General features: G+C 39.9%; 1 protein-coding gene across 5 annotated transcripts in view; it reads left to right on the top strand.

Annotated features, from left to right (window-relative positions):
• adgrb3 (adhesion G protein-coupled receptor B3) overlaps positions 1–18,293 on the top strand; it is a 146,439-nt gene that overhangs the window by 105,655 nt on the left and 22,491 nt on the right. For all 5 annotated transcript variants that reach the window (XM_034681954.1, XM_034681953.1, XM_034681951.1 and 2 more), the window contains exons 17-19: positions 11,723–11,849; positions 12,908–13,011; positions 13,129–13,231. In XM_034681954.1, the coding sequence (XP_034537845.1) occupies positions 11,723–11,849; positions 12,908–13,011; positions 13,129–13,231 (334 nt within the window). The remainder of the gene's footprint in view (positions 1–11,722; positions 11,850–12,907; positions 13,012–13,128; positions 13,232–18,293) is intronic.

Raw genomic sequence — 18,293 nt, 5'->3', positions numbered from 1 at the left:
CTGCAGGGCTGAGACAGCTGCCACACCTGAGTCTCTGCTGCTCTAAACCTGAGGCATAAATATTCAATGTGACAACACAAGGGGAAACTGTTGTTATTTGTCTGCGTGTGAAAGCAACTGCTGTTCATCTCTAAAGCTGCGGCTCCATAGCTTGTGATAGCATTATGTACTTCTTTCTTCTTGTGGCTCCGTGTGCGTCCTTTCAGTTTCACCCACGTTTTTTTTTTCCACACAGAGAGAATCAAATGGGTGCATTTTTAATAAGGTGCTGTTAAATCTTAATAAGTGCAAACTGGAAAATGTATTGTTCTTTTATATGAAATAATGAGCAAAGAAGAGAAACAGTAAGAGCTTCATGTTTTATTTCTGACTCATCTTCAACGTGAATAATTTGACATTAAAATGAACCTCCAAACGGGGAAAGTAAGCCAGCAAAACAGTGACTGTTCATACAATTAGGCAATTCTTCCCCTCCGGTCGTATAATTAAAATATCATTTGCAGTGACAACAGGATCCGACTCATAGCATGCAGGATCTTCATGCAAAGATATATACTGTGCTTTAAAACAGACTCACTTTGATACTGATGGTTCTTGATGACCTACCGAAGCTGAACCGACCAAAACAGTGACTCTTCCTTTAATCTGTGTCACAGTTTTGACCAAGCAGTTTAAAAGAGCTTTTGTTTACATTTTCCCCAGCACACTTTCACACTTTATGGTACATTAGACAGTTCAAATGAAGCAGGAGGAGATTCTTCCTTAGAGAATACTGCACACGCATGTATAGGACCAGATCAGCAAATACATAAAACATGCCACTTTGTCCAGAGGGGCCATCACAATCTGCAGAAGATTAACATTTCTTATATTGCTCTAATTTAAAATGTTAGGTACATATGAAGAGTTCATTTGCAAATACAGATAAATCACTTTTGAAAAATTAATAAAATGTTTCAAAAAACACATTTTTTCTATTAGTAGCATTTGGTATTATTAATTAACTGAGGTTAAGTCAAAATGACTTTACTAATCAGAGGTATCTTGAAATTGTAACTTAATTAGAAATCTATATAAAAAAAAAATGTTGTTTTTGAAAATTTATAAAAATAGAGTTATCTATTTTTGCAAATGAACTCTTCATATAATTATTTTGTATAAACTTTGCTTTTATATCACATTGCAGAGGAAATATTCTGATTTTTGTGCTGCAACATTTACCAGACAGCCCCTGTGAGGAGTTTTTAACTGGTTGTAAATACAGATGTTAATCAGTTGAAGGAATAAATATCCTCCAGCATCAGAATTACTTCCCGGTTATACTAATTATAAAGGTTTTTCCAATTTTAAGTCCCAAAATTCTGATCATATGTTATGTTTAAGATGTAAAGCAGCCACTTGCCACTTCTCCACTTTAATCCATTGTAGATCCAATATCTTAAAATGATCTAAGAAAGTTCCCACAAACACTTTAAGTAGGTTATCATAAATGTGAAGAAGATTGCAATAACCACAGCAGATTTTTCCCTCCTGCATCGTATCATCAAGCTGTGACAAGATAATTAGCTTCAAAGCAGCCTTGATTAAACCTTGCAAGAAGAATAAGCAGAAAGGAATCAGCTGTCAGAGCAATTGTTCTGGGTTTCACACAAGTCAAAGGTCTGGAACGTATTCGGTGACATGTGATTCCCTGCATTGTCATGTTGGCTTGCAGCTCCAGAGGCTTGCTGACAACTGTCAAAAAATGGAGTGTAAAATGGAAACATAAAAACATGCTTATAAGCATCTTTACGCATTTTGTGGAAAATAAAAAACTGGAGCACCCAGAGAGTTGAGGCTCGTTTTTCATTGACAGTCTTACTGCAGCTCTCATGGCACCACGTGTAAACAGGACGCACGCATACACTTTTATTACTCTTTCAAAGGTCAATATTTTCAACTCGCAAATAAGTCTGAAATCTCCAATATCCCACCGCAGCCCAGTGGGACGAAGAAGGAAATGCAACCCATTGAATTTAGATCAGTTAACTTCCCTGAAGTTTAAAGAAACAGATTTGAAGGAACTACAAAGATCTATCCCAACAATCTGCTGCAGAAATATTGCACCATCTTTCAGCATCTTGAAACTCTAGTGTCTTTGGGAGTACAGTTAGAATCAGATAATTTCTCAGCCCTTCAAATTGTAGATCTAATCATTCTTTAAATGGTCTGGAAAGATGAATTAATCTAGTTGTACCAGACTGCCGCTTAATGTGCATAAAAGGAAAATTACAGAATGACATTACAAGCTAGTTCTCGCCTTTTGGCATTCCCCTGTAGTTAGATGCTTTTTAAATCCTCTGTCTCCTTGTAAAGCGGCGCATGGAAAGCCATATGAGTGTCTTTCTGACTTTTTAATCACAGATGTTTCAGCGTCCCCTCTCAGATTATCCAACGCAGTCTTAAAGAGGGCACACATTTAACGGAGGAGGGCAACCCTAATCATTAAAGGCTTTTAAATCTGAAAGAATTTGCCACATCGGGATTAACAGCATCTTGACCCCCTCTTTTTAACATGCAGCTCTCTTACAGACTTCTGTATTTAGTCTACCTGATTTATTTCTGCTTGCTTTTTTCCTTTTGCTTCCTCTCTATGGCTCTCTAAAGATAATGAATGAGTTGTATTCGTACAACAAGGTTATAGTTAGAATTAAATGTAGTTCACTTTTACTATGCAGTAAAGTCAAGCAGATTGCAATCTTTATGGCCAAACACGTTGGATTCATTTGTTATAATTGGAGTCAGCAACACACTGAGACTGAGACCAAGAGATGCTTTATGTCTTTAAAGTTGCACAGTTTCTATTCAAGTCAATTCTGATGTAGAAAACTCAAAGTAGTGTACTACATGAAATCTATAGAACACATTAAAGAAACTAGAGGAGAGCCCTTGTCATACCATGAGACCAAGCAGCTTTGAGGTGGATTGAATTGTGAGGATTTAGATACTTCTCTTGCTGGTATGAATTATCTTAATAACTTTAAAATGATTAGAATAAAACATCCCACTGATACCTAAAGAAAAAAAACAGGACATTTTCACAGATTACTTACTGCTATCCAGTTCACACCATGACTTTTCAAGTAACTCTGTTTTCTGTGGAATCAAAGCATATGAATCATTTACGTATCGAGGTGTTGAAAGCAGCTGCTGCAGTTTCAGGTTCTACAAACATCTGGAGATTCTGGATTTGAGCCAAACAGGCCACACTGAGGCAAGTCTTCTTATCAACCAAGACATAGCTACCCGTATACGATCCGGTTCTCAAGCACCTGCTTCCCAAACTTTTCAATACAGACAACAAAAAGTAATGGTATTCCAGCTTTGCCCATCTTATGTCTTGTTACAAAAAGCCAAAATGGCTGTGTCAACAGTAAATAGAACAGCAGCTGCTGATATATATTTAGAGCTCACAATCCACGTCTCCAGTGTTATCTCTCCGTTGCATTTGATGTTTGGTGCAGTGTTTTCATATCTGTAGAAACGGCTCTCTAATGGTTTCCTTCTTTGACGTCAAGCTTCTTTGACACTTCCATATCTGAGCCCTGCAGTTGTCAAACTTTTTCACGTCACACACTCTCAAAAAGACACATTTACTCCACAGACTCACACTTGATCTGATTTAGTCTCAGGGACCCATGTGAGGAGATTTTTTTGTTATTTTTAGGTCTCTTTTGAATGGAAACTGTCAAGCGTGCAGATTGGGGGGGACGATAATGGTGAGAGCGTTGCATTCATTATTACTGGTGCATTCATTTATAATGAAATCAAATCAATCCTGGTTTTGCTTTGGACCTCTGCGTGTCCTCTTTGCAGTGATCTCTGTGCACAGGGAAAAGGACACAGGCAGGAAGAAGAAGAAGAGGAATGCCGTGGGCGATGTTTACTGTAATTGTAAGCTTCTCTCCATCAAGGACTCATGATGGACTGATGAGGTCACTCACCATGTATTAGACAGTAGGAGGTATACTGCTGTGGTTTGTGTGTGTTGGGGACACAGGATGTGAGTTCAAGCAAATTGCATGGGCACCCTCAGGTAGTTCATGAAGTACAAGTGCTGCAGTGTGGTGATGCTGTGGTGACTCAGTGGTGCTACATGCAATGATGAACAGCTTGGACTTGCATGATTCTCTTTGCTTGAATCAATGCATTTACTGTATGTGTCATCTTACTTGTAAACCCACTTGAAGTGATTCATATAGTCACTTCTTGTTAGCTTTAAAAGAAATAAAGCTCATATAGACTGATCTGGATGGTCGCTGATGGTCACCCGGCTACTGTGATAACAGCCGTAATGGACTCTGTCCTTGGTTCATTACTGTGCATGCCCACTTAACGCAACCACTTCCCCAAACTGGTGTCCGCCCTGCTTCATTGGTCACTTGTTGTCAGGAATTTTTGAGTCTTTTAAATCAAACCAGCTCCCTTTTACTGAAGGATGTATCCCAGCTTTCTTAAAATGGAAACGTATGGCATGGTGAGAGAGAAAAGCTGTTAAAAAGTGGCATATCCCAGCATGCTTTAAACACTGAATAGGCCACTTAAATTACACAATGAACGCAGACATGAGTTTGCCACCAGCATGCACACATGCTTAGGTTTTTACATTGTGTGCACTAACGCTGAATAATAAATCACATTTTTACATATTGCAACTGTCTGAAGTGCAGTCATTGGAAAAAACAACATTAAATTACATGCATAGTGTATCATCCATGCTCGTATTTTCCAAATTTGACTCATTAGATGGAGCCCTGGATGCATAGAGGCAATTTGGCCAATCAGACACTGAGCAGTCATCCTGCAGATTCGATTTTTGTCAATTTGGCGTTATCTTGTAAGAGAGAGGAGAGAAAGGAGGATGTGATTATTGGACAGCCAGTGGTGAATAAAATGGCTTTTCTGTTATTTGTAGTTATTTTTGGATTCAGAAGAGGGTGAGATTAAAAAACAACAATGTTTTAAGACATAATTAAGACAAAATCATGAATGCAGACTTAGATATTCGTTCATTGGCTGCATGTCATTCCAAAAGTAAACTATGTTACTGTTAATTGCAGATTTTCCTCTCATCTTGCAGACCTACTTTAAATAACTATAAAGCTAGTCATGTCCTCAGATATAATCCAAACTGCAGCCTCCCTCTTTTGCGGTTTTTGTCCCACACAGGATTAATATAGTTTGTCTCGCTTCATAAAAATATGCTCCCATTTTTCTTTTATCTTCATTCACTTCCTTGCAGTGTGGCCCATGGGCTGTTAGAAATTGCACATCATGAAGAGATCCAAGATGGATGGAATAATTTCCCCCGCCCTCCTCTGCCTGTCATTATGTGTCACTCTTTCATGACTTCATAAAATTGCCCAACATGCAGCATGCAGCGCCTTAGGCCCCTTCTAAGCCCCCAGCCCAGTGCCTGGATAATCTAATGTAGGCATGGGATAAATTTAAGAGGTTTTTTGGATGGCTATATCCCATTTCTCCAGAATAGTATGTGGTGAGAACTGCACCGCTGACTGACATCCATAATAACACAGGCTAAAAAGCTGCAGCCCAATCTGTCTCTACAGCTGCACCAGCTTGTTTAGCAGGACTATTACGAGGTCACACAGCCTCTGTGTTTGCCTCTAAGTGCCCTGCTTGGACATCTGGATAAGTTATGGGTTGGGTAATAAGATCTCTATGTCTGGAGGAACTCAATCTGTCAAAGCTCAGCTAGGAACACAAACCTAATTGGAGTTTTTGAGCAACTGTCTGTCTTCCTGTTTAAGCAAGACACCGGGACTAAAATACCAAATGTGTTTAAAACTTTGTCAACTTTTATGGCCTCCCGCCATCATTCATTTTGCTTCTCAACACCTAAATGTGTTAAAACTGGAGCACGGTCGAGATCTGTCACAGATTTCAATCCAGGAAGTCTGAAAACAAAGCTGTCGATACATCACTGCATGGATAGGAAGTGGTCAACACATGGTGTGTGATGGATGTCACGTCATCAGCCCCTGGTTAGCATCATCACTGATTCTGACTCCCAGGGATGTTTTATATTTTGAGGCCACCCAGCCCTGATAAGGTCAGACCACACATCAAATATGGCGTACATAAATCCCCAGTCACAGCTGTTCTCCTGTCAGCTTCCCTCCCTGGCATCAAAGAGAAGCAAACATCTAGCAAGTCAAAAGTAAGGAACAGATCATGGCGAGGATTGAGTTCTCCACCGGGGGAGTGCAGGATTTATTGCAAAGTTTTCAAGGAGTACAGGCATGCTATCATCTCTTCGCATCTTAAGATAGTGTGCATTATAGAGTGGCTTTGCTTCTGGATTTGACAAGAGCAACAGCGTGATACCCAAAGGGTGATCTCAAGTGAGTAGAGTCTCTATCCTGCAGGAATTAGCTCAAACAATGAAACACTTGCAGGGCTATCACAGGAAATGTTGAAAAATGTTGTTCTCCATCATGTATGACTGTACCACGAACGACCTCCCCAAAAGCTACAGTGAAGAGAATTTACTCAACTTTTCATTAGGTGCTTTTCTTCTTCTACGACTAGTCATAAAAACCCAAGTTTTAACGAGACTTTTTAAACCCCTTAAAGTGCCCCAGGCTGTCATCAGCAGCTTGGTTGTTATCAGTCACTAGAGTTCATGAACTGGTGCGAAGCTTTAAGGTACACATGTATAAAAGTATTAAAAACCAGCTTCAATAAGAATATTATTTAGTTTCTAAAAGCCTCTTTGACATGTGGCTCTGCCTGTGGTTCGGGTCATTTAAGGAATTACACAGTAAATCCTGCAAAGCAATCAAAAGAACAGATGTTTGGCCTTTTACGACTAGCTTTGGCGTCATTTGTGAATAATTATTTAGGGTGTGGTTGATCAATGACACCCTCAAATGTTAACTTCTGACTTCCAGCCATCATTTTTTAGCTGCAGGAGTTTCATGTGGGAAGATTGCAATCCAGCTTCTGTTATAAATCTCACTAATGATGTCACAAGTTAAAGCTACAGAGCTTCTATTTTTTTAGCACTGCATTCGTTGATTTGAAGCTCACAGTGTATGTGTATGCTAACTACCAACATAATGGATAGCAAAGCATTGATTTGATTTTCAGATTGCAGTTTTCTTACTCTTGTTCTGAGTGGGATGACTCAAAAGATGCTGTTTAGAGCTGTGCAATGCTGACTGTTGCAGGAGTGCAAGAACTGCAGTTCCTCGAGTGTCCACTTGAGGCTGTCTACAAAAGCAAAGGAAGCCCCATTGGCTCTCATGTTAAAATGCCTGTTTTTACAGCAGAAACAAACATGTTTACACCCTGGTACAATCATCAGTTCAGTCTGAATTGCTCATTTCTGTATTCACACACACTGTGCATGAAGTGATCATTTGTAACACATCCATTTTGATTACATGGAGGCTAAGAGTTATGCATAGATTAGCATAATTGGGGGCGTGAGTGATTTGACTGGTGTTGTATCTGTTTGCCAGGAGGCCAAAGGCCCACCTCAGGTTGACAGAAAATTTTGTTGAGTCAGCATTTCCCACATTGCAACTGCCATCTTTGGGCTTCATAACGCCTCTTCAGAAAGCAGTGGGTGATGTCAGAGAGACTATTTCCTTGCTTTTTAAAGTCAATAGCTCTACTCACATGGGATTAGAATCACCTGGGGAGCTTTGGTAGTTTGCAATACTTGCTGAGTATGTGTGTTTATAAAGCTGTGTGAATCGACCATGACAAAGTAAAAACTCCACCATAGTTTTAGGACACAATGGTCCTCTGATTATATTTATCCAGTATCAATCAGCAGCTCAGGATCTTGGGATCCTCAGTTTTGTAAGCAGCTCTCTGTGACTTTTTCTGCTCTTTTCTGTTCAAAAATGATGGAGCAGTTGGACATTGTAAGCAAATGTTTTGACAGCCTTTTGATGCAAATTCAGCTGGATTGTTTTGCAACACTGGAGATCTGTTCACAGAAAGAGCAAACTAAAATCCATCCAAAGGAAAAGCTGAGTTTGCGGTCAACACAAACTGCTTCATTCATTGTGTGGTGTCATTATATAAACTGTATTTGTTATGTCCTGCTGATTTTAAGTCACATTCCTCATGGAAGTATAACAGATGTGGACGTCTTCTTCTTTTTACATATTTTGGGCACACTGTGCACTGTGGAGTGTAATGCTGCCCCCAGAGACAAGGTGGATGTCATGAAGTGTTTCAGTGTTTTCAATCAGAAATGTCAGTAAAGTCGAGTAGATTACAGACTTTACTTATCCGGTGTGAATGCACCCCACCAAACTTTGATGTCAGGTCCAAAGTCCCCAGGTAATACTGATTCAGTGCAAATAGTGCTTATAGCTGAGTCATGTAATAGGCCACACCCCCACAGCCTTGAAAGATGCCTTTGGAAGATGAACTGAATGAGCTGTTACTTTTTAAAACTGGGTTTGCTTAAAGTAAAAAAAGTTTGTTAAAGCTTAGAGTTTTGCTGGATATTCAAGAGACTTTCAACTTTATTTCATTATGCATTTTTACTCTCTTAAGACAGATTTTAGAAGTCTCAGGACATAACTTGTATTCTGTTTTGTATGAATCCAGTAGTGCCTCATGTTAAATCATCCTGGTTACTGTTAGGCACGTTGTTTTCTGTCTCATTGCCATGCACTCATGTGACCGCTCAAACATTTACCTTCACACACAGACGGCTCATTCTAATGATTCTACAACACCTGAGCCTTAGCTGCAGCTCTTCCTCTCACTCACTTTGACTCAACAGCCTTTATTCATAAGGACCTTTTCAGAGCCATGCCTCAGAATGTACTTTTATTAACATGAAATGTCAGTGTTTGAACTGTTCTCTGTGATGCTGTCAAAGAAATCCCTGAAACATTTAAATCAGTGGAATGCTGCATCTACAGTCAACCCTTGGCGTGATTCAGAGCTCCTGCTGCGAGATACTGGTCGCTTTATCTTTCATCTTTATGACAAGGCCATTTTCCCATGACGTTTCTTTTGCCGCATTGAGACAATTTATGACTACCTTTTCTCCAAGTGATGATATTGAAGAATTTAAAAGTGTTTGACATGGGTATGATGTGCTTCACTGAAGAATAAAGGCTCAAGGACTTAGTTTGTAGGGGTGTTTTAACGTTAAATGAAAGAGTGCGTGGACGTTTTAGGGTCTACCAGTTTGGAGTTTGTAATGGTCTCCCCCACTGGCTTCCAGGAATAATAAATATTGCTGCCATATTGATCAAATGACAAAGCAGGATTGCTTCACACAGCAGACACCACTTGGCTCACAAATCAACAGCTAGTATGCTTTCAAGATATGTGGTATGCATCTTGTTCTGTATGAACAAGCTGAGGATGTACTTCCTGCGTCAGCTCAGGAAGTTCAACCTGCCCCAGGAGCTGCTGATCATATTTTACCCCTCCATCATCCAGTCTGTTCTGTGCACCTGGTGCACTGTCTGGTTTGGATCTGCAACCAAACTAGACAAACACAGACTGCAACGGACTATAAGGACTGCAGAAAAAATCCTCGGTGTCAACCTGCCCCCCATTCCAGGACTTGTACCGGTCCCGGGCCAGGAAACGGGCAGGTAGCGTCACCGCTGACCCCTCACACCCTGGACACATATTCTTCAAACTCCTCCCCTCTAAAGATCACTGTGCGCCAAAACAACCCGCCATAAGAACAGTTTCTTCCCCCAGGCTGTCACTCTGATGAACTCTAAACCATAACAGTGTCATACCTGTTGGATGATACAGAGAGCTGATACTTTAAGTTGTTCCTCTTAAATTTTCTTGTTAGTTCAATAAGATAAGATAAGAGATAAGAGATTCCTTTACTCGTCCCATAACGGGGAAATTCAAGTTTCACAGTAACAGAGTAGATAAAGCATATATATAATATATATAGTATATAAAGCAAACAAGAGCCTATAAATTAACAACTATATATGATCTAATACTCTCTGTAAATATACATGTAAATATACAATGCAACAATTCTCCAAGCAGAATTCCATATTTCTATTTATTTAATTATTTAACTACTATTTGTTTTAATGTAAAAACTACCTCTGCTACTCACCACTGCACTATTATCACATTATTTTAGCCTGTACATATTAGTCATGCCGATTTGTTGTTCTTTTGTATTTATAGCTGATGTTATTGTTATTATATTTTTATTTTTATTTGTATGTCTTATTCTTATGCCTTGTACATAGAGAGCACAGTTTACCAAAGTCAAATTCCTTGTGTGTTCAAGCATACAGTTGTGCTCAAAAGTTTACATACCCTGGCAGAATTTGTGACTTTTTTTGGCCATTTTTCAGAGAATATGAAAGATAAAAGAGAAACTTTTTTTTCACTCATGGTTAGTGTTTGGGTGAAGCAAATTACTATCTATTAACTGAGTTTACTCTTTTTATACCATAATGGCAACAGAAACTCCCCAAGAAATCATACATTATGCCAGAGTATGTAAACTTATGAGCACAACTGTACCTGGCCAATAAAGCTGATTCTGATTCTGATTCTGAAATGAGTTGTTTGCTGCTTGGTGGGGAAAAAACTGCAAGGTGTCTTGCAGGACAACAGGTGTTTGCTTGAGCGTTTGTGACAGGAATGTTAATATCAGGTTATGTGCTGCGGCAAAAGCTGAACCCAAATCACTCTGTCTGCTTGAATGTGTCAATCGAGTGTGCACAGGGGATGTCTAATCAATGAGGTTGATTTTTTTTTTTTTTATCCCTGGGATTGAAAATGAGTTGGGGGGGGGGGCGAATGATAAATGGAAGAGAAGCGCTCCTTTCATTTCACCTGCTCGTGGTGTGTGTGAAGTGGCGGGGAGACTGGCTGCAACCATTCGCGCTGCTTCCGCGGGGTGGAATTAGTTCTGCAGTGGGTTGATTTTGCAAAGCGCTTCACGCCGGAGAGCGGTAACTTTCGTGTAAAATGATTCTCAGGAATCACCCAAAAACACCATTTATTCAGGTCACATCATTAGACTCTCGCAGGCGGACAAACAGATCCTGCGACAGCGTGCGTTTATTTTTGCGTTGTATCAGCCTCCCCCCCCCCTCTCTCTCTCTCTCACGCCAGCAGAGAGGAACAGAGTATCAATCTGATGCTGTCCACCGTTTCCAGGGTGAAAATCCCCCCTAAGGAAGCATTCAAAAGCTGCTAATTAAAACAGCTAAGGGGGAAGAATCAAGCGAAAAGGGAAAAAAGACAGGGAAAAGAGTCGTTTGGAAAACATCTAGAAGGATAGGAAATCACACAGAAAGACATGCAGGTAATTATAAACGCTCTTATCTCTAAGCTTTCTGGAGGAACAATGCTGTTCTGATAGGAGTTGTTGCTTTTTATCTGCGTAGAGCGAATCAATCAGCACCGGTCTGCTTGGACAGCTCCGTGCGTCCTCCTCCCCCTCCTCCGCGTCTCTGCCTCTCTATCTGCTCCAGCTGAAATGCTGCTTGTAGCCACACAAGAGCCGTGTCGATGTGTCTCTTCGCCTTTTTTATTATTTTTTATGTAACAAAACCTATACCAGCTCTCTCGATTCAAATAAATAATTAAATGGGGAACCCGAAGCGATGTCGATAAGTCCTGTGAAGTCGTGCCACCGCTGGAATTAAACCTCTAATTGCCTCTTGCCTCCTTCTTCTTGCAGGAACGATTCTTGGGGAGCCTGGTCCGCAAAAGGATGTAAAACGGTGCTCACAGATGCATCCCATACAAAATGCTTATGTGATCGCGTATCTACCTTCGCCATTTTGGCTCAGCAACCAAGAGAAATAGTAAGTAGGCTATTGATTTGTTATTCAGTGTGGGTTTTATAGGCCAATGTAAAGGCTGTCCGTGTGTGTGTTTGTGTGTGTATGCATATGTGTGTGTGTGCAGTGGTGCGAATGTAAATTGAATCTTTAGTGTTGCTAATCCTGTTACAGACTAATTCAGAGGTAAAGGGAGATTCCTAGTTTGCTCATAGATTTAGATAACTCTGTGTGTGCGCGTGCACGCTGGGAGGGTGTGTGCATGCTGATGCTTGTGTGTCTCTGCTTCTCATCAGTCAAATGCACATTTGGCCAGAGAGGGAGATATATATATATATAAAAAAAGTAGCAAGATCTAACATGAAACAGCAGAAAACAAGAGGAGAGTTCAGCATGGAGATATTTTTTTTTTATGTTTTAAGAAAGTGTGCTGAAATTGGACTTCTGTGAATAAACCAGAAGCATATCCTGTTCTCTTTTGTGGAGATAAAGTGATTAACATTGAGAACATACAGTGCTTACACCATGGTCTCTGCACAAATACACAGCAGGAATTGAAATTGCATGAGTAAATCTATTACCTCCCTTCTTTATGAGGCCTGGAGGCTTCAACAGCAGAATGACAAACATCTAATAAGTCATAAAAGTGTATTTTTGTATTGATTTATGTGTCTCTAGAGTCACATAAATAGAAAGTATATTGAAAGGTAGCTAAAACTGCAGGCCTGTGATTGGCTGCCTCACATGCTCTTACATGGCATGAGAAAGTATTGAACAGAACCAACATTTTCATGCACTCTATAGCCTCAGTTTCTGCGTCTTTGCTTCAGCCTTCGTTCTTTAGTAACACGATTTCAAGCACAGATAGATGGAAAGTTTTGGTCATGTATATAAACAACCTTCAGGCCCACGCATGCACTCCAAACCTCACAGTACATTAAGGAACCCACAGCGGACTGTTGAGATCAGTGGTGGTTGTTTTGATTGGTTCCATCTCTGGGCAACAATAAAGATTTACTGTCCTGCATGAACCACGTCCAGCCTCCCACTGACTGCTCCGTCTTGCTCCGTCTCCTCCACAGACCATGGAGTACTCAGGGGTCCCATCTGTGACATTGATAGTTGGCTGTGGTCTGTCTTGCCTCTCCTTGATCACGTTGGCAGTGATCTATGCCGTGCTATGGAGGTAACTGCAACACTTACAGAGCCAAAGCTGTAACCACATGATGTAGAATAATGTCATCCAAGCAGAAGTCACAGAAAGACAATGATTCTGTTTTTTTTATCAATCTTTCTCTTTTAGATACATTCGCTCTGAACGATCCATTATCCTGCTCAACTTCTGCCTGTCTATAATCTGCTCCAACATACTGATCCTGGTTGGACAAACGCAGACCCACAATGTGGTAAGTGTTATTTGAGGATTTATTCAGCAGCTTACACAAACTGGAGGTGCAGTGGTTGTTTCGTCCTTTCAAGAATTTAACTTGAGATAATGGTTCAATGCAAAGTGGCCCTTCACTGTGGCCTTGTCTAGGCTGAGCAGGGATAAGTGCTATTTATTTTTGTGTCTGTGAGTGCCCCTTTAAACCTTCGGGTTTTTATTTCAGAGCATGAAATTGTGCTAGGACACATCTATGCTACAATTGATAATGAGGTTCTTTTCATGATATTAAAAGCAATAGAATGTCTGTCATAAACACCTGTTACCTGTCATGTTAAGTCCACTTCACTCTGAGGTTTGTTGTTAAGTTCAATTGAAACTAACAAAGAGATAAGTGATTCTGCATGTTAATGAGCTGAGGAGGGACTTTTTGTGGATACCTTCTGATGTTTGCTATAGAGTACAGTGTTGCTAGCTTGTTCATTGGTCCTGTGCATCACAGGGGAGGGACTTTAAAAATCAAATGTTTCATTGAACAAAAAAAGTTAGTGAGAAGCCCCCAGGTTGAGGATGAGTCAGAATGAGTCATTGACATTATTATTACTTTAAGGGAAAGAAGAAATCTCATCTATCTTTAAAAATACCTGAAAGTGTCATCGTTTGGACAGGTAAGAGCACACATTTGGCCATCAGTGCAACAACTTAACTCAAGCTTCTGTTAGATTTCATAGGAACTTTAATAGTCGGTGTATTTTTCACTTAACTAAAAAAGTATTGCTTTTTCTGTAACAGATTGATTATATTTCAAATATGTGTCATGCACACAAAGTGTCCAAATACAGAAATACAGTTGCAAGAGTCCAACAGTTCATTACAAGTCATTACAAAGTCACATGTTTTTGCAGCTGGGTCTTAAACATGGGATTCTGCTGTGTCTCCCGGGCTTGGCCAATGAAATCTGCCACAAAAAGCTTCCTCTTTCTAAAGCACAACTTAAGGTTTTCAAAACCACCCAACCAGAAACAATCAACATTAATGGAGGACGCTTTACTCAAAAGAACTTCCCCTAAGTCATCACAGACAGGACATTCAAACAGAAGATGAATCTTACTCTCAATTTCATCTAACTCGTATAACAAACAACCTCTGTCCTCCTCTGGAGCTGCACACAAACACATGTTTGATGCCTCATTCAAAATACAAAACATACCAAATATGAACATTCTTGCTGTTCTGTTTAGCAAAGTGCTGCTTTTCTTTTAAGAGTCTCTCTCAGAAAAGCACTTCATATTTAGATCAAATAGAAAAATGAGTTGTTTCTGATGTCTCTATGACGGTGTAGATTTCCTTTGTGTTGGCGTAGGATTACCACTCTTTGCTCAGGTGTTAAATCGTCCTCTGGTAAACTTGAGATGAACCCAACCTGTTGACAGAGAAACTGTGTTGAACTTTGAATGCAATTAAAATTCACAGACAAAAGGGATTTTTTTTATTAAAAGAGGGAGTCAGATCACTTTGAGATGAAATACTGATGCTAGTTTTATTGCTGTGCTTCAGACGTGAGGCCCTTTATTCATCAACAGCTCAGACTGGTTTGGCAGTTGAGGATATTCAGCAGCATACTAGACAAGATGTATACTGGCAGACATGATGCAGCGAGCAATCAAAGACTAATGAAATTATTGTGATGCTGCCCCTGAAAGGATCGTGTAATGGCGACAGTAAAGCATAGACTCAAAGTTACGTTGGAGGATAAAAGCCGCCTTCCTGCTTTGATTCCCCGTGCAGTGTGCATTACTGGAATGACTCAGGGCCGTCACAGAGGGGTATGGAACTGTTTTTGTTCTTATGTCAATGAGAGCTGAAGTTTAAATGCAGTCAGCAAGATTCAAAAGGACAACTGCTATAGTTAAAGAAGGATAGCTTCCAATAAAAATGTATCACTTCCTGTCTCTGGCTTCATAACTGGCCAGTAAACAAGTGGCTAATGTAAAAGATTGTTTGGCAAAGAGAAGTTGAGATTTACAAGCTGCCCACGCAGATGCCCTTCTCAGTCATTTGGCAGCACTACAGAATGACACATTGTCCATTTTATTGTGTAACAATTTTCTCAGTATACCTTTACCTCTTGCAAGGAACACACTGTTTATTTCTCAGCTCATTATGTCCCACAGTTTCTCCTCATTAATCTGTTCTCTTAAGTTTTTCGGCTCATTAACAAGCCAGGGATTTTGTGTCCGGACACTTTTGCAATGCAGCAGAGGAAGATTTTATTGGAGATTCAAAAAAATAGAGCTAGAAATCATTTGAAATGTTTGCAAAAATAAACGTCTGTTAGGGTGTTGCATCATTAGAAATACATTTCCAGCATGGCCACTTGCACAGCGCTTACATGTATGAACTATTCTGGGAACAGATGGACTTTGCAGCAGTGGGGGGCTCATATTGGACCAGACCCCACTCATAAATCAAAATGCTTCCTCTTTTTAATTTTCATATGTTCAGTTAAAATTGAGTCATGAATCATAAATGCATGAATCAAAAGACAAAAAATGTCTTAAGTCTGCTTTTTAAATCTCCCCTTCCTTTCTACTGGTAGCTCTGTGAATTTAATATGGACACAGTGTACAAGCTGTAGCTATTCACCAGAGACTGAATAGGTTCCTATTAAGCATTCAATTTATTGTCAAAGAACAACAACAAAACCTCATCCAGACAGTTTAAGTTCATCTGTTTCCTCGCTGGCCCTTACATCTGGCACACACTGTTAGCCAAGACTATGAATGCACGCAGCTCGAGGCCGTTTTCTAAGCCGAGCTGATTTGAAGCCTTGTCAGATTTAATCAAGGCTGCAGTCATCTCCTGTCTTGATTATGAGGACCACCACTTAACATGGAACACTCACTCGCCATGCAGCTAATAAGATATCTGTCTCAGGAATCTGCAGAGAGATTAGGTGGTTTTCAGAAAATCCACTGACAGACTGTGGATGTCATTTCAGCATCCCTCACAGTGACTCAACAAACTCCCTTTCACTCAATCACAGGGTGTCAAAGGAAATCAGAGAGTGACTCATTACTTCCAAACTGGCTTTACTGGTATAGACATCAAACATTATACCTGCATTGATCAATATATGCTTAATCCCAAAAGATCAAGTAACTACATGATGAGACAGAGGTTGATTATGGTTCAGCCTGACATTGGACTGTTTCTGTTCAGTCTCACGGCTCTGCTCGACCTTGTTTCTGAGAGAATCAGCAGGCTGCTTTTCAGGAGAAAAGAAGGTCTATTCTACCTCCTGCCTGCCCTGGACACAATGGAAAAGGACAGTTACAGTTAGCAATTGTCATAGCCAACATAGGGGGGCTTTAACTGAAGAATCAGATCGTGCTCACTAGATTGTGAAGACCATAAACTGAGCTGAAAAGCAGAGGCTTCGATGTATTTATTGGACAGTAATGTAGCTGCTGAAAAATACTGAATCTTCTGCATGTGTTATATGCATCTGTCTAAATATCATTTTTATAATTAATATATGATCTAAGGGGAATGAAACTGGGGGAAGTATCATCTGTTACTAAAGCAAAAACTCCCAAACCGAACAGCACCAGCTTATCACATGGAAATATCCTAAGACTGATGGATTTAAAGTTAACATGGCACACAGAGGAAATACAGATTGTACACTTCTTAATGGTTATGAAAGGAGAGATACTCCCTCCCTCAATCTACAGACAAATACCAAACCAAAACCAAAACACAGCACAGATTGTATAACTCAAAGCTGCTCTGAGGAACTTCCTGTTTGTGTTGATTATTGTTCCTCTCATCTCTTGGCTGATATATGCTAGATTGTCATGTGAAGTATTCTTTTTTTGTTTTACAAAACATGTCATCCTGCTGTCTCTTAACACTAAAATGTATCACTCACTGTGATTTTTTTGCAGTGTAATATGTAAAAAAAAATTTAAAAAAGCAAGCTGCTTCTTTAGCAGTACCTACCAGGCAGCAGGGTGTACAGACTAAACTTAATAAAGATGAATAAAATAACTGAATAATAATAACTTATCTTGCTACGGACTGTCTGGTTTGCTTTTGAAGGTCATAGAGAGACATCAGATTGAATTTTAGTCTGTCTCATAACCAGTACAAACTTCCAACAGCAGCTTTAAAACCAAAATGTTTTTTATTCTGCAGTTCTAAATCTAAAATGTAGAAAAACATAAAGAAATGTGATTATTGTAATATGGACATTGTCGTTAGTTAATCTTAAATCTAAAGGTTAGTTTGTTTTCCAGATGTGGATGATGAAAGTTGCATCGTGCATGATTTCAAACATCAATCTAAGGTTATTCCAAAACACCTCAATCTCATTTCTCTGCTTTGTGTTACAGCCATAAGTATGTGCATGGCAAAGACACATTTCTGCCTTAGCTCACTAAAGAAGACAATAAGTCTTCTTGAAACTAAATCAGCTCTTCTGAGACACATCTTCCACAGTGACAAATCCATTGTTTGTTGGTTCAGTCAAGTTCGAAAGCTGTATTTGTTTTTCCATCTCCACGCTGTTTATTAGAGTTGCAGGACAATTTATTACCCCCGTCCCTTTGTTCTGTTTCGACAGCGTCTCTCCTGTTGTAATAATATTTGAGAAATATTTCATTTGTTTGATCAGGCGTTCTGTAGAAGCCCATGTTTGAGTTGTAGGCTAGCAGGAGGAGAAAACATAGCCCCAGTGTGGGTTTAATTGCCATGCTGCCTGACACTGCCTCACTTGTTTTTCCTCCATCTCTCGTAAGAAGTGTGTATAATTGGCTCCACTGTTTGTGGATTCAGACTTGCTCATCGCCTAACAGAAATCATCTCTTTGGTGTGGAGGTGTCCTCTGGGAGCAGGGAGTCAGTGAGTCACCTTTGCCTGTCTGTGCTTTTCCTTTGTCCTCAGTCATTGTTCATCTGGGTTTGTGCAAAGCAGAAAGCGAGGAGCAGCACACTGTCGGGGAGATAGGATTAGGATTGAGTTTAGGAGTGCGATAGTGTCTCTGCAAAAATGTTCATCCTAAAATGACTCATACTCTAAGT

The sequence above is a fragment of the Notolabrus celidotus genome, chromosome 4 (assembly GCF_009762535.1).
Source record: "Notolabrus celidotus isolate fNotCel1 chromosome 4, fNotCel1.pri, whole genome shotgun sequence".
Taxonomy (NCBI): Eukaryota; Metazoa; Chordata; class Actinopteri; order Labriformes; family Labridae; genus Notolabrus; species Notolabrus celidotus.
This window is presented reverse-complemented; position numbering and strand designations above follow the sequence as displayed.